The following is a 17,278-nucleotide window of genomic DNA, read 5'->3' on the forward strand; positions in this document are numbered from 1 at the left end:
GAGCCTGGGGCCAGGCTCGATCCCATGACCCTGAGATCACAATTGCACCTGAAACCAAGAGACAGACACTCAACTGACTGAGCCACCAGGTACCCTGCCTTTCCTCTTTTCAAATGAAAAAAATTTCACCTTTTGTCTGGCCTTCAGAGATGAAGTTCTCTCTCTCCCTCCTTCCATCCCTCTCTTTCTCATCTCTAGTTTATTAGAATAATATCCTAGAACTCTAGTGCATTTTCTCCATTCCTAATGGTGGTATTCTATTCAACTTTCATTTTCACCTAAATGGAAAAAAAAAAGACTTTTCATATTCTTTTTTTAATTAAAAATTTCCCTAGCCTCTATCTTGAGATGTAATGAATATTTAGCATTGTGTCAGTTTGATGTGTACAATGTAATGATTTGATATATGTACATATTGTAATATGAGTCCCATAATAAGGTTAGCTAACACATCCATCACTTCACATAGTTACACTTTTCTCTGTGTGTGGTGAGAGCTTTTCAGATCTACTCTCTCAGCAACTTCCAGATATACAAGGCAATATTGTCAACTATGGTCACCATGTTGTACGGCATGCTTATTTAGAGAATTCTCTGCATATGACAAAATGGAGGATGTTACTTAAGTGAAGATGATTTCTTATTTGATTATTTGATATACTTTAGTTTTTTATTTTCTGAGGAAGTAGTTCTTGCTTAAGAATAAAAAAGCCTTGGGACGGCTTGGTGGCTCAGCAGTTGAGCATCTGCCTTTGGCTCAGATCCCTGGGGTTCTGGGATCAAGACCCAGATGCCCAGTAGCCTTCCCAGGGTATTATCTTTACATTCCCCTTACTTGGTAAAGGTCAGCCCAGGTAGGGTTAATGGTGGCGCCAGAGGGACTGTGAGTTGATGTCTTGTATAGGAAGTGGATGATCACAGCCAGATTGGGGTTCCTGGAGAGCAGATTTTACTCCCTTATCCACAGCCTCTTTCAAGATAACCTGCATGCTGGCATGTGAGACATTGTGCTGTGATTCAAAATGACAAAATCTGGGATGCCTGGGTGGCTCAGCAGTTGAGCATCTGCCTTTGGCCCAGGGCATGATCCCAGAGTCCCGGTATCCCAGAGTCCCACATCAGGCTTCCTGCAGGGAGCCTGCTTCTCCCTCTGCCCATGTCTCTGCCTCTCTCTCTGTGTCTCTCATGAGTAAATAAATAAAATCTTTAAAAATAACAGCAACAACAAAAAATGACAAAATCTGTGATACCAACAGCCTCAACAGAGTTTTGATTTGGAAAAAAAGTCAATTTGTAATTTTGTTTTTTTAAAGATCGATTTATTTATTTGAGAGAGGGAGAGGATGTGTGAGCATGCATGGAGGTGGGGCAGAGGCAGAGCAGAGGGAGAGGGAGAGAGAGTCTTAAGCTGATCACGGAGCCCGACACGGGGCTTGATCTTATAACCATGAGATCATGACCTGAGCAGAAACCAAGAGTCAGACGCTTAACTGACAAAGCCATCCAGGTACCTCTAATTGGTCATTTTTAATAGAGGCCAGAGAAGCATCTTTTTACTTTTGGCCTAGGTACTTTTGCTTTAGGACTAGCTCATTTCTCTTCTACTAGTTGGTTTATGAACTTCTACTTTTGCTGCAGGAGAGTGCAATTAAGATTTATTTTATTTTATTATCATTATTTTTAAAGATTTTATTTATTTATTCATGAGAGACATACACAGAGAGGCAGAGACATAGGCAGAGGGAGAAGCAGGCTCCATGCAGGGAGCCCAACGTGGGACTTGATCTCGGGCCTTCAGGATCACACCCTGGGCTGAAGGCAGCGCTAAACTGCTGAGCCACCAGGGCTGCCCTGCAATTAAGATTTAATTGCCCTTGGGGATCCCTGGGTGGCTCAGCGGTTTAGTGCCTGCCTTCAGCCCAGAGTGCGATCCTGGAGTCTGGGATTGAGTCCCACATCAGGGTCCCTGCATGGAGCCTGCTTCTCCCTCTGCCTGTGTCTCTGCTTCTCTCTCTCTGTGTCTCTCATGAATAAATAAATAAAATCTTAAAAAAAAAAATTGAATTGCCCTTGACTCTACCTGCCTCCCAATGTAGTAGGTTAATGGGTTAGAGATCCCAAAGTCTGAACTTCTAGCACTTCTTATAGTGTTGTTTCTTCTTACAATTTATACATTTCCCCCCTTTCCTGCCTAAATATAGAGCTTGATGTAGTCTAAACATTGTTCAGTATCAATGGTCATATGAAAGAAAAGTTCTGTAGCCCTCTTTCCTCATTTCTGTATTATAGCTATAAATGATGTGATATAATCAGTGTCTTGACAGCCTCAGCTCAATTTGCTCATTCATTAGGCAACACATATTTATTGAGCAACTGTTGTGCCAAGCCTTAGTGATTTTTCTGTAGGTATGATAAATAAGAACCTGCCCTGATGGAGACAGACTGTAACCAAGTAAGTAAACAAGATGATTATAGATTATAAATTTTATAAATGAAATAAATCAGATGATGAGAAACTATAGACTTCTATTCTTAGTAATTTTATTTTATTTTATTTTTTTATTTAAAGATTTTATTTATTTATTCATGAGAGACACTCACAGAGAGAGGCAGAGACACAGGCAGAGGGAGAAGCAGGCTCCGTGCTGGGAGCCCGATGTGGGACTCGATCCCGGGACTCCAGGATCATGTCCTGGGCCAAAGGCAGGTGCTAAACTGCTGAGCCACCCAGAGATTCCCTTCTTAGTAATTTTATTTTTTTATTTTTATTTTATTTTATTATTTTTTAAAATTTTTATTTATTTATGATAGTCACACAGAGTGAGAGAGAGAGAGAGAGGCAGAGACATAGGTAGAGGGAGAAGCAAGCTTCATGCACCGGGAGCCCGACATGGGATTCGATCCCGGGTCTCCAGGATTGCGCCCTGGGCCAAAGGCAGGTGCTAAACCGCTGTGCCACCCAGGGATCCCCCTTCTTAGTAATTTTAATTGAGGTTATTAGAGATAGTCTCTTTCTGAGCTGGAAATGGAAGGATGAGAATAAGTCAGCCATGCATTAGAAGAGTTGAGCAAAAAAGCATTCTAGGAAGGAGGGAATGATGAAGAGAGGTGTGGGATGAGTTTGGCTTGTTCAAGGAACAGAAAGACAGACATGCACATCCAATGGAGTGAGCTAGGGTACAGGTGGATGGAGAGGTGGTCAGAGGGTGGGACAGCTGGTTAGTGCTCTGTAGATCATGGGAAGGAACTCGGGTTTATTGTAAGTGCAATGGAAAGCTTGTAAAGAGGTCTAGGGCAGTGGAATGGCACAGACTTACGGAAAGAAGGGAAAGAAAAGAATACAGCTGTTGTGTGAAGACTCAGATGGAGGGTGTCAAGTGCAGGAGTGGGGGAAACCAGTGAGGTCCTTGTGCTTGGGTATGGTGGTGGTGGCACATGTAGAGAGAAAGATGCTTTGAAAATTGGACTAAGTTATGATGAGTCCGAAATATATGAATGAGGAGCATGGATTTGAGTTTTGCAGTTATGGGGGAGCTTTGTGTGTATGTAAGTTTGGTCATGGATGTGTATTTGTGAATGTGTGTGTATGACTGTGAGTTTATGAGTGTGTGTTAGTATGCATCAGTGTGAGGTGCCTGTGTAGAGTGCACACATATGAGTGCGTGTATGTGCACACACTTGGGTTTTTTTTCCTGTTATTTCTTTTAAACGGGCAGACCAGTGGGACGAAGGAAAGGCCTGACTTATATGGGACTATTTAACTGGGGGAAAGTTGGTGGTAGGAAGACTAGCTAGGAAGTTAGTGGAGCTGGATGTGAAATGAAGTCCCAGAGAATGCTTGGCCAGGGAGCAAGAGAAGACTAAATTGGGCAAATCCAGTTGTTTTACTCTGTATATGGATGAATGAGACTGAGGAGTGAAAGATAATTCCATTAAAGAATCACACTTTTCAAATTAGCCCAGTGTGATTGCTAGATTTATCAGTCTTAATTATTAAAAAAAATAAACCACTAAAATTCATTTGCTTGATTTCTCAGGAAGGCAGTCCATTAGTAAGAGTTTAGTGAATCTACTACACCCAGACTGTCCCCTGACCCTTACCCCTGCACATATGTATACACACTCATTTTCTCTACATCTGGAGTTTTTAATTCTTGAGAAACTCATTGTATTTTTTTGTTTCCCTCTAGGACATATTTGAAGATGCATTGGAAACCATCTCTATGTAAGTAGTAACATGAAAAGTATATAGTAAAGAAAAATGATTCTTTTATATGAAATGTGTAAATATTTCATTCTTACTTTTTGAGAGTTGTGAATACTGCCAGAAAGAAATCACTTTTCTATAATTCAAGAATTAGGCTGTGATGATGCTTAAGCAAAGGATGTATCTAAAGTTACTAGCAAATATATTTTTGAGTATTATTTTTTACAACCTTAATTAAACTAAAATAAAAGAAGAAATGTTTTCCAACAAATTTAATTTTGTTTGTACCTAACCCTATTACATCTTGTTTATGTGTTTTTACATGAGTAATCTCATATTGCAGAATTTTGCTTTTGTTTAATTTTATTAAGCATTTCCTGTAAGTCTACATAGTTTTTTTAAATTTATTTTTTATTGGTGTTCAATTTGCCAACATATAGCATAACACCCAGTGCTCATCCCATCAAGTGCCCCCCTCAGTGCCCGTCACCCAATCACCCCCACCCCCGCCCACCTCTCTTTCTACCACTCCTTGTTCGTTTCCCAGAGTTAGGAGTCTCTCATGTTCTGTCTCCCTTTCTGATATTTCCCACTCATTTTTTCTCCTTTCCCCTTTATTCCCTTTCACTATTTTTTATATTCCCCAAATGAATGAGACCATATAATGTTTGTCCTTCTCCGATTGACTTATTTCACTCAGCATAATACCCTCCAGTTCCATCCACATCGAAGCAAATGGTGGGTATTTGTTGTTTCTAATGGCTGAGTAATATTCCATTGTATACATAGACCACATCTTCTTTATCCATTCATCTTTCAGTGGACACCGAGGCTCCTTCCACAGTTTGGCTATTGTGGACATTGCTGCTATAAACATCGGGGTGCAGGTGTCTGGCGTTTCACTGCATCTGTATCTTTTGGGTAAATCCCCAGCAGTTCAATTGCTGGGTCGTAGGGCAGATCTATTTTTAACTCTTTGAGGAACCTCCACACAGTTTTCCAGAGTGGCTGTACCAGTTCACATTCCCACCAACAGTACAAGAGTGTTCCCTTTTCTCCACATCCTTTCCAACATTTGTGGTTTCCTGCCTCTACATAGTTTTTGTACTGATTTTACATGCTATCCTATTAGATCAAGTGGAACACCACAATTGTCCATTTCTCCTTTATTAAACGTTTAGGTTGTTAACCAGTTTACTGTTAACCAGTTACCTTGAAACTAAGTAATGAGTATTTTCATGTATATAGATTTGTCATATTTTTAAATTATCTCCAAAGATTAATTTCACACATGTAGGATTACTGGATTAAAAAGGATGGAGATTTTTATTGCTCTTTATATGATATATTTCTCTTTTAAAAAAAGATTATTTGTTTGAGAGAGAGAGAGAGAGAGAATTAGTGGGAGGGACAGAGAGAGAGGGAGAGAGAATCTGAAGCAGCCTCTGCACTTTCTGAATTAGCTTGGGTCATAACAAAGTTCCACAGACTGAATAGCTTAAACAATAGAAATTTATTTTCTCATAGAGCCAAAGGCTAGATGTCTGAAATCAGGGTGCCAGCATGGACAGGTTCTGGTGAGAGCACTCTTCCTGGTTTATAGATGGCTGCCTTCTCTTAGGTCTTCACATGACAGACAGATAGACCAACAGACAGACGGGGCCTCTTCTTACAGAGGCCCAGATCCAGTCATGGGAGTCCCACTCTCAGGACTTAATCTAAACCTAATTATCTCCCAGGGGCCTCATTTCCAAGCACCATCACAGAGGAGGTTAGGGCTACCACACATGAATTCTCAGGTACACAATTCAGTCCATAGCACTTTCAAAAGAGTTTTATCAGTTTATGTGGTTACTAATCCCGTGTAAGTAAGTGGCATGTAAGTGAAATAAAGCATAGCATCATTAGGTTTTTTTTTTTTTTTTTAATTTACTTATTCATGAGAGACACAGAGAGAGAGGCAGAGACATAGGCAGAGGGAGAAGCAGGCTTCCCACGAGGAGCCCGATTTGGGACTCAAATCCCGGGACCCTGAGGCCCCAGGATCATGACCTGAGCTGAGCCACCCAGGTGCTCCTACCACTGAGCCACCCAGGTGCCCCTGCCACTAGGTACTATTTGACATGGTTTTGCTACTCAAATAATAATTAATTGCTTAAGTTTTAAAATTTTTTCTTTAGTACCATTGTTTACCACATTGCAGTTCCTTTTATATAAATTCTAGTCTTCTTTTACATGCTTAACTTCTACTCACTGTTTCTCTTACATACTTACAAACTTTAAAACAGTTATACAGTGTAATCTTTTGTTTGCTTCAGCTATTTTCCCTAATCATTGTTTTTCTTCATGTTAGTTATACTTTTTTTGTGTTGTCTAGAAGTTTTAATGTTTATATTGTTCAATGTTTGTTTTTGTAATTTAAAGAGAAAAAGAACTTAATTGTGACTAAGACAAAAAAATAAGCTCTTCATTTTGGAAAAGTTTTAGATTTATAGGATTATTGCAAAGATAGTGCAGAGAGTATTTGGAAATGGACTTGAATTAGTTGTAAATGGATATTGCAAATGCTAGGGCAACCCCTAAAAAAAGGGGGAAAAATATAACTGATAATGTAAAATAGGAGAGAAAATGAAATCATATAAAATACTCAGTTAAAATCAGAAGGCAGAAGGAGAGTAGAAGAGAAAAATAGGAACAAAGAACAAAGGCAACAAATAGAAAACAGTAATAAATATGGTATATATTAATCCAACTATATATTAATAATCACTGAGTATCAGCAGTCTATATGTACCAATTAAAAGACAGGGATTGTCAGCATGGATAAAAAAAAAAATGACCTAACCATATGTTGTCCATAAGAAATTCACTTTAAATATAAAGACATATAGATTAAAAGTAAATGGATGGAGAAAAATATACCATGCTAACTCTAATCAAAAGAAAGCAGGAGTAGCTATATTAATTTCAGGGAGAACAGACTTCAAAGTGAGGAAAGTTATCAGCGATAAAGAAGGAAAGTTATCATTAAATAACGATAGAAGGATCAATTCTCCAGGACGACATAGCAGTTCTTAATGTGTATGTGTCTAATGAGTGCATCAGAGTACGAGGCAAAAACTAATAGATGACTCTCTTATCATACTTGATGGCTTCAACGCACTTCTCAGAAATGAACAGATCCAGTTGGCAGAAAATCAGTAAGGGCACAGTTGAACTCAAAACAAAAACCAACCAAACATAAAACCCCTGAACTTAACTCAACTGGATTTAATTTAGATCCCTATCTCCTACCAACCCTGAAATTGCTAGTCTGCTATTCCAACACCATTTGCTGTCTGTGAAGTAAGGAAAATTTATAATGCCCCCTTTATCAAGTAATAAATTCATTAAAGTTAATGGTGCTCTGTTTTTGGGCTTTCTGTTTGTTCCTTTCATCTGTATGTCTGTTTGCATAAAAATTACTCTTTGGTCAACTGTTTTAGGTGTTTCAATGTTAGTATGACTGGTTCTTAGAAGAACAGTATCCAACAGTGACTCCTGTGATGGTGATACTTTAGATTCCCTCCTATCAGACACATTTTGTGTACTTTTAAAATGTGGAATGATGGAGGCCTTGTATATCTTGGCCTTTTTTATTCTACTGTCAAGTATGTTATAATTTTTCTCATTCTTAAAACAATAATTTTTTAACACTACCTCACTTGCTAAATAACATTTTATTTTCCATTAATTGCCTCTTTCAGCCCCTCTTCAGCTGTATGTATCTGCCAGCATTTTCTTCTTTTAATTTTTATTTCCCTGTCCTGCTCAGGTTAGCAAACCCAAAGGTTTACCCATTCTAAAATTTATCTTGCTCTTTTAGATTTCTGGTTTGCATTATTGCTTGTGTCCCTCAAGACTATCTCTTAAACAGTTTTTTGTTTCCTTTTCAGTGTTGCCAAAGTGTCTCTGGTATATGTTCTTTTTTTTTTTTTAATATATATATTTTTTATTATTTATTTATGATAGTCACAGAGAGAGAGAGAGAGAGAGGCAGAGACACAGGCAGAGGGAGAAGCAGGCTCCATGCACCGGGAGCCCGACGTGGGATTCGATCCCAGGTCTCCAGGATCGCGCCCTGGGCCAAAGGCAGGCGCCAAACCACTGCGCCACCCAGGGATCCCTCTGGTATATGTTCTTATATGTCGCAACACATTATAGTAACTATATCACCAGATACATTATAGTGATATATCACCTAAGAGAGAACCTCACCTCTTTGAAATAGAGTTCAAAGCCAGAATAGGTGGCCAAAGTAGATATCAGAGTTCATCCTCTAAAACTTTTGCCCTTTACCTGCAGGAGTGGCTTCCATCCAGAGTGTGTCTACGATTAGTTTTGACCGGATTCTAATAAACTTTGCTTTTTGGCCTAATTTTGCTGGAGTTCTGGAAGGTATGGTGAGGGGGTAGCTTTAGAGGTCAGGTCCAAAAATGGCAGTGAAAGAAGAAAGTAATTGTGACATACAGTCATGGCATTCCAAAGCACAGCCACATGGTGTACACAATCTAGATGCTCCTTCCTGGAGAGACCAGCCTATGGATTTGACAGGCTAACTTGAGCTTCAGTTCCATTGCACCATTTACTGGCTAGGAGGCCTGGGACTAATTTCTCCAAGTCGCAGCTTCTTCATCCTTGCATAAATTTATTGGGAAGTTAGAATGAAATTTAATTTAAATGTGGTAATGGGACTAAAGCACATAGTAGGTGCTCTGTAAATATTGGTTACCTTCCTATTCCCCCCATCCCCCAAACCTTGATTGCTCTTCAGTCTCCCATGAGAAAATCATGTTCATAATTCTGTCTCTGAGACTTTGGAAAAAGGTTAAATGATATCTAATATATTCTATTTAAGAAAGTAGAAACTTGTGTCACATATGTTAAGGAAATTTTAGAATAACCAGAAATGTTTTAAGATGATATTTTGAAAGTTAATAGGATACACTTCATTCACAGGGAAACCTCATTTGGATGGTTCCTTTTATTTCTTCAACACAGAGTGTGGTGTTTCTATACTTTAGTCTCCTATGTTTACTGACCCTTTTTGAAATTAAAAATATTGCAGAGGTAATCCAATATTCAATCTTTTTCTTTTAACAAATTGTTTTCCCTGTGATTACAAATACATTTAATTGTAAACAATTATTGAATTATTTTTCTGTGTGACCTTTTAGTTTATCCTTATTTCAGCTTGTCAGTATTTTTCTCTTGTTTCCTCTTAAATCTGTGATGCCGTGACATTCCTTTCATGACCGGTTAGTGCTAAGCTCAGTAGAGCTCTTTTTCCTCATGCTGATTGAACCACGCATTTTGGTTTAATGTTTCTAGTGCTGGTAGGGATGTTTCAACTTCTCTGCTGCAAGAGATGGTCCCCATGCCAACCTGATGATTAATTAATTGCTGTGAATATTTCTGCCTGAATTTCTAATGAAAAGATGAAAAGCTAGCAGATGAGGGAGGCCCTGAATTGTTTCCACAAAAAACTATTTCCCATTCTCCTTTTCTGCTTAATGGATTTACCACTGCAGACATATTTCCTACTTCTGAATCTTTGTGGTAACAACTGTGTTATTTTAACTGACTATTTTTGGGAAGTTGCTAGGTTTGCAAACTGCTAGATCATATGGACATCTCTACCATTTAGAACTGAAGGGGAAAAAAGATAATTTTTCTTTTTTCTTTTTTTTAAGATTTTATTTATTTATTCATGGGAGACACACACAGAGAGAGAGAGAGAGACAGAGAGAGACAGAGACAGAGAGAGACAGAGACACAGGCAGAGGGAGAAGCAGGCTCCATGCAAGGAGCCCGATGTGGGACTCGATCCTGGATTTCCAGGATCACACCCTAGGCTGCAGGCGGCACTAAACCGCTGTTCCACCGGGGCTGCCCAAGATACTTTTTCTTTAACTGTTAGTGGCACATTGAACAGGTCCTTTTTAAAAATTAAAATCTTTGGGGCACCTGGGTGGCTCAGTGGTTGAGCATCTGTCTTTGGCTCAGGGTGTGATCCTGGGGTCCTGGGATCAAGTCCCGCATCAGGCTCCCCTCAGGGGGCCCACTTCTCCCTCTGCCTATGTCTCTGCCCCTCTCTCTCTGTCTCTCATGAATGAATGAATGAATGAATGAATAAATAAATAAATAAAATCTTTAAAAAGAATTAAAATTGTTTGAGAACTTTCCTGCTCAGTATGAGGAGATGACCTTAGGGAGGGACTGTAAATTAGACCCCTGCTATGATCTATAGAAATTTGACAGAGGACTAGTAGTGCCTTAGAGACTTATTTCCTGATTTAACAAGTTCCTTGCTGGCATGGACTTCTTGGTTCTGTGATGACCGGTATCCTTCTTTGCACAACTACCATCTCTGACAGTATAGTGGTGTGTATAAAAAGAGTCTGTTTGTAAGGGATGCCTGGGTGGCTCAGCGGTTAGGTATATTCTTTTGGCTCGGGGTGTGATTCTGGGTTCCTGGGATCAAGTCACATCGGGTTCCCTGCATGGAGCCTGCTACTCCCTCTGCCTGTGTCTCTACCTCTCTCTCGGTGTCTCTCATGAATAAATAAATAAATAATCTTTTAAAAAGTCTGTTTATAAATTCACTGTGATATGACACACAAAGAATAAATGAAATGTTTCAGGGGTTCCAAACAAGAGCTAGGAGATAGGAGCCTGGCACTGGCTTTGGGTTTTGAGGTATATGGGAATGACCTGAGACATCTGTGGACGCCAGTGAAGATAGGTCACAGAGGATCCCTGGCCTCTGTTGAGTGGAGAGCTTGGATTAACCACTTGGAATCATTGTGACTTAGTAGTTTTGTTTCATTTCTTTCTTTCTTTTTTTTTTTTTTTAAGATTTTATTTATTTATTTGGGAGAGAGGGAGAGCGAGTATGAGAGAGGCAGAGAGAGAGAATCTTCATGCAGACTCCTCACTGAGTGTGGAGCCTGACTTGGGGCTCAATCCCAGGACCCATGCAATCATGACCTGGGCCAAAACCAAGAGCTGGACCCTCAACTGGCTGAGCCACCTAGGCACCCCAGTGGCTTGGTAGTGTTTTTGATTAATCTCTTTCTCGTAAAAACCAAAGGGGGCAATGGAACAAAAATCTAATTAACTAGAGGGCCCTGGTTGGGTACTAGTTAATTAGGATTTTCTTTTTTATTCAAAGACTGTTAGAACAGATGCAGGTTTAGTATGTTGTCAGCAATGATCTCTTATATTCCATTGCATCTTATTAAGTTTTTGAATTTATCCTTACCTAGAAATGTGTATGTGTTGAGTCGAGTCCCGAGGCAGTATGAATGCAGTGGGGGATGAATGTGTTTATGTGCAAAAACTACTGTGAATTTATCTTTGCTTCTAGAAATTGAAATGGGTAGACATTTTAAACCAAGTGATAAGAAGCTTATGATGGAAATAAAAATATTTTGTAGCCTAGCATTTCTTATGGGCTTTTTCCTTCTTTACACCTCTCTTTTGAACTATAAATTGTAGATTACAATGAGATAAAGTTTTCAAGGCCATTTTGTTTTTCTTATTAGTAGACTAATTATAATCAACTAGTTTGCCCTCTTTTAAGGTTATTTAGGGTGAAAGTCAGTGAATGCTAGTTGGAAAACATCTAGTTAATGTTTCTCTTCATAGAGGTTAAATTATAAATAGTAACTCCAGGCAGATTTGGATTTACTTTCATTTTTCTCTGATTTTGTTTGTCCCAACTCTCCCCTCCTAGGTGATACAATTATTGCCCAAATCTAGAGAGGAACTCCTCCCCCATCCCACCTGCCTTTTCTCAACCAGGTTGACAATTATTTTATTAGATCTAACATGGCATTTATGTTTTTTTTTAATTTTTATTTATTTATGATAGTCACAGAGAGAGAGAGAGAGAGAGAGGCAGAGACACAGGCAGAGGGAGAAGCGGGCTCCATGCACCGGGAGCCCGATGTGGGATTCGATCCCGGGTCTCCAGGATCGCGCCCTGGGCCAAAGGCAGGCGCCAAACCGCTGCGCCACCCAGGGATCCCGGCATTTATGTTTTTTAAGTTAAACAATTTTTTTTTTTTTTGAGAGAGAGAGAGATCATGAGCTGGGGGAGGGGAGAAAGGGAAAGGGAGAGAGAGAGAATCTTAAGCAGGCTCCGTGCTCGGTACAGAGACCTATTCAGGGCTCTATCACAACACTCTGAGATCATGACCTGAGCTGAAATCAAGAGTTGGACGCTTAACCAACTGAGCCACCCAGGTGCCCCTGTGATGGCATTTACATCATTATCTTATAGACCACTGAGGAAAAAAACACAAGAATTTCATAGGAGACCTTGCATAAGGGAATGAAAAATAAAACTGTCATGCAGGACATGGGAAGGAAACTTGTGTATTTCAGTCTTGGTACTAGGTAGGGAGGGGGAAAAAAACCTCTCATGAGATTCTCTGCCCTGATCATTTCTTTTTAAACAGCCCTATTACAATGCTGACTTATATCCCAAACAATTCCCATTTCAAGTGTACAATTCAATTAAGTGCAGTATATTTACAGAATTATACAGCCATCACTATAATTCTAAAGCATTTTATATAACCTGAAATAGACAACTTGTGCCCCTTTACTGTCACTCCCCATTCCTGTCCCCACCTCTAGGCAATCACTAATTTCTGTCTCTAGATTTGTTTCTATAGACATTTCATATAAATAGAATCACACAATATGTGTTCTTGTGTGTTTGGCTTCTGAAATTCATCCATTTTGTACCATGTATGAGTACTTCATTCTTTTTTATGGCTGAATACTATTCAAATGTATGCATACCACATTTTCTTTATCCATTCACCAGTTGATGGACATTCAGATTGTTTCCAGTTTCCAGTTTCCATTAAGTAATAACTGAGTACAAGTCTTTTGTGGACATACGTTTGCAATTTTCTGGCATACATACCTAGGAACGCAATTGATGGGTCCTATGTTTACCTTTTTAACACTCTTAAGAATTTGAATAACAAACTGGTTTGCAGTCTGAATATTAGTTATCAGAGTGGCCCAAATAACTCCAAGCAGGTAATTTAATTTTAAGTGGGTCAGATTGGTGGTGCCCTTAGGTAGTTGGCAGAAGCAAATGTAGATCCTCTCCTTAAGAATTTTGAACTAGGCCGGGGATCCCTGGGTGGCGCAGCGGTTTGGCGCCTGCGTTTGGCCCGGGGCGCAATCCTGGAGACCCGGGATCGAATCCCACATCGGGCTCCCGGTGCATGGAGCCTGCTTCTCCCTCTGCCTGTGTCTCTGCCTCTCTCTCTCTCTCTCTCTGTGACTATCATAAATAAATAAATAAAAATTAAAAAAAAAAGTGTTTAAAAAAAAGAATTTTGAACTAGGCCAAAGTTGCTGTCAGTTTTTTAAAAGATATTATTTATTTATTTATTTGAGAAAGGGAGAGAGAGAGAAGAGGGAAGGAGCAGGGGGAAGGGCAGAGGGAGAGGGAGAAGCAGACTCCCTGCTAAGCAGGGACCCTCCCTCACCCTGCTCCCCCTGCGATGTGGGCTTGATCCCCGGACTCCAGGATCATGACCTGAACAAAAGGCAGACATTAACCTACTGAGCCACCCAGGCACCCCAGTTGCTGTCAATTTGAAGATGTATCCTGGTTTCAGGGGTATTATATGATGAAAAGTCCTGGGTCAGAGTTAATGAATACAATAAATGGAAATAAAGTTCCCTGAAAAAGCCCAGACTGAGCAGTATCCCTAGTGCCTTCTACCTATATTATCATTACCTGAATTGTTCTTCTTTGCATTTCCTTTTGTACTGTTAGATGTCCTGTAATGATTTGTTATTGTATTGGGAGCTTCCAAAATGGGAAGTTCTTTATATAAGGTGATTGGGAGACACTATATGTATATGTATATGTATATGTATATGTATATCTCTATATCTACATTTTAATTTTTAAAAAATATTTATTTATTCATGAAAAACACACAGAAGCAAGACACAGGCAGAGGGAAAAGCAGGCTCCATGCAGGAAGCCTGATGTGGGACTCGTTCCTGGGACTCCAGGACCACACCCTGAGCCAAAGGCAAAAGCCCAACTACTGAGCCACCCAGATGTCCCTACATTTTGATTTTTTAAAAAGATTTTATTTATTTATTCATGAGAGACAAGGAGAGAGAGTCAGAGACTTAGGCAGAGGGAGAAGCAGGCTCCCTTCAAGGATCCTGATGTGGGGGACTCAATCCCAGGACCCTGGGATTATGACCTGAGCAGAAGGCAGATGCTCAATGCCTGAGCTATCCAGGCATCCTTGTATGTACATTTTTAGTCAAGGTACATATATTCTATAAATGCTCTCTTTTGCTCACTCTGAGGAGGACTGACAGGATTCAGGCTTAAAGTAAAGCTCCTTAAGCATCCCTGTGGTCCAACTGTCTCGTGTTACCAAGGAGTCCTATGGATGAAGAAGACTGGTGTTACTGGTGGCAAAACGAATGACTGGTGAACCCCTCTGGGTATGGCCTTTACCATTGTGGTTGCCCTTTCTGTGGACTCAGGAGCCTCTCTGTCACTCAACCCCAGCTAGCAATGTCCAGGTTGTGTCTGAAAGCCAGAGGACCCTGCCCAGTGCTGAGTTCCTCACCTCCTCCACCAGTGCCCTTCTGGGCATGCCAGCTGCTCTGTGCTGCTCTGTCTGGGGCTATGTCCACAATTGTACTGAGAAACTGACCCAGTCATTGCTTATGTGATCACTCACTTGGATGTTTCACAGACACCTTCATGTACATATTACAGACTTGAACTCATGATATTCATCTGCCTTCTTTGTCTGGAACCTTGTCCTCTCCCGGGTTTCCGCATCTTCACTCACTTACTCAAGCCAGATAACTGGGAGACATCTTTGATTCTTTCTCTTTCCTCTACCTTCCATGATACCACGTGTGATGAAGTCTACCTCCAGAATTTATTTCCCATCTGCTCACTTTTTCCTCTCCTTTCTGTTTCATTAGCTCAAAGCAGTCTCAGGTGTGCCTGAATTTCTTTGAGAGCCGCCTAGTGACTTCTTTTCTTTTTTAAACAGATTTTTAATTTATTTATTCATGAGAGACACAGAGAGAGAGGCAGAGACACAGGCTGAGGGAGAAGCAGGCTCCCTGCAGGGAGCCCGATGCGGGACTCGATCCTAGGACCCTGGGGTCAGGTCAGTACTTGAGCCCAAAGGCAGACACTCAACCACTGAGCCACTCAGGCGCCCCTAGTGTGTTTTCTTGTTTCCTTTGTTCTCCGTCCTTCACCTTCCCACTGGCACCCCACTCAGTCTCTACACAGCAGCCAATGTTATCTTATTTTTAAGAGAACTGAATATGAAAACTTTCAAACATGTACAAAAAGTGGAGAGTAAACTGAACTCACCTTCAACAATTGTGAACCCAAGGCCAATTTTATTTCATTTACAATCCACCCCCAGGTTATTTGGAATCCTATTCTAGATGTTACAATTTATTTCTACCTTTAAATATCTCAGTATGTACTTCCTAAAGACAAAGATGTTCTCTTACAGAATTACCTTTAAGTGATTAAATCAGGAAATTAGCATTGATACAGAACTATTATCTAATCTATATGTCTTCTATGGTATCATTTAGTACACAAATGTAAAAGTTAGGTCTCTTTTTAAAAGCATCATGAGGCTGTTACCACACCTAAAAAAATTTAACAATAGTCATCAAAGATACTATCAGTGTTCACATTTCCCCGGTTGTCTCATAATTTATTTTTTAACCGTGTGTTTATTTGAATTAGGACAGAGTGATCCTTTTAGAAATTAAATTGTGTGATGTCACTTCCTTACCTAGCATCTGTCCATGAGTTTATGTGTATCTGCAGATAAAGCCCCCAATCTACCACGGTCCACAAGACTCAGGTGGCCAGGCCCCCACATGCAGGTATAAAACCTAGTCTAGGGCAACCCCCACTCTCATTCACTGCTCTCCAGCCACAAGCCTACTTCAGGGTTTTGACTGAATTAGCCCTTTGCTGCCCTAGATTTGAGCTGGTGTCTGAGACTAGAGTGACTTCTTCCCACTCCTCCCAGGGCTTCTAACTGATCATCCTTACCTACCAGCTTGAATGTCTTCCTGCCTTTCTTAATGATGCCCCCCTAAATAGGTTACTCCTCTCCCACTTCCCTAGCTTGCCATCCTGTTTGTTTTTCTCATTTCATTTGTCATTTTGTACTTAGTTGTTGCTTGCTTTTGGCCATCTGTTCCTTTGTTCTCTAAATTCCATGAGGGTGGGACTGGTCTGTGCTGCTTATCATGGTGTGCCCTGCACCCAAGCACCGCGGTTGGCATATGGTAAAAATGCTCCATTTGTATTTGTCGGATTCATGAATTTTTTTTTTTAAGATTTTATTTATTTATTAATGAGAGGTACAGAGAGAGAGAGAGAGAGAGAGAGAGAGAGAGGCAGAGACACAGGCAGAGTGAGAAGCAGGCTCCATGCAGGGAGCCTGATGTGGGATTTGATCCTGGGTCTCCAGGATCACGCCCTGGGCTGAAGGTGGCGCTAAACCGCTGAGCCACCTGGGCTGCCCCGGATTCATTAATTTGTTGAATTAATGTACTAGTCGGAAAATGTAGATGAGTACTCAAAGAAGACTGCAAGGATTTTCAGGGCATTAAAAAAATCCAGGCATCATTTATTGAAAACTTATCAAGCACAGGGAACAATGATAATTCTTGTGACTATTCAGAAGGAAGAGTGAATAAAGGGAGCTTTTGGGGTGTATATTTTTTAAATGATGATTAATTACAGCTGTTTGGTTACTCAACGCAAATACATAATTCGGTAATGTCCAATTGTTTGGGCATAGTAAACACTATCCAGGATTGTTGGTGTCTCTGCCATGTTTCTCAAATAGGGGCTGACACTCTTTTCATCTGAGAAGTATGTAAATGAGTTATCAGAATCCTTGAGGATATAGTGAGCTAGCCTGCTTTTTGTTAACTTTCTACCATCTTTATCTGCCTTGTTTGGAT

At 40.2% G+C, this 17,278-nt stretch overlaps 1 protein-coding gene across 3 annotated transcripts in view; it reads left to right on the forward strand.

The window, feature by feature from the left end:
• TTC39B (tetratricopeptide repeat domain 39B) overlaps positions 1–17,278 on the forward strand; it is a 130,920-nt gene that overhangs the window by 33,644 nt on the left and 79,998 nt on the right. For all 3 annotated transcript variants that reach the window (XM_072728239.1, XM_072728240.1, XM_026001423.2), the window contains exon 2: positions 4,191–4,225. In XM_072728239.1, the coding sequence (XP_072584340.1) occupies positions 4,191–4,225 (35 nt within the window). The remainder of the gene's footprint in view (positions 1–4,190; positions 4,226–17,278) is intronic.

Source organism: Vulpes vulpes, chromosome 12 (genome assembly GCF_048418805.1).
Source record: "Vulpes vulpes isolate BD-2025 chromosome 12, VulVul3, whole genome shotgun sequence".
NCBI classification, from domain to species: Eukaryota; Metazoa; Chordata; class Mammalia; order Carnivora; family Canidae; genus Vulpes; species Vulpes vulpes.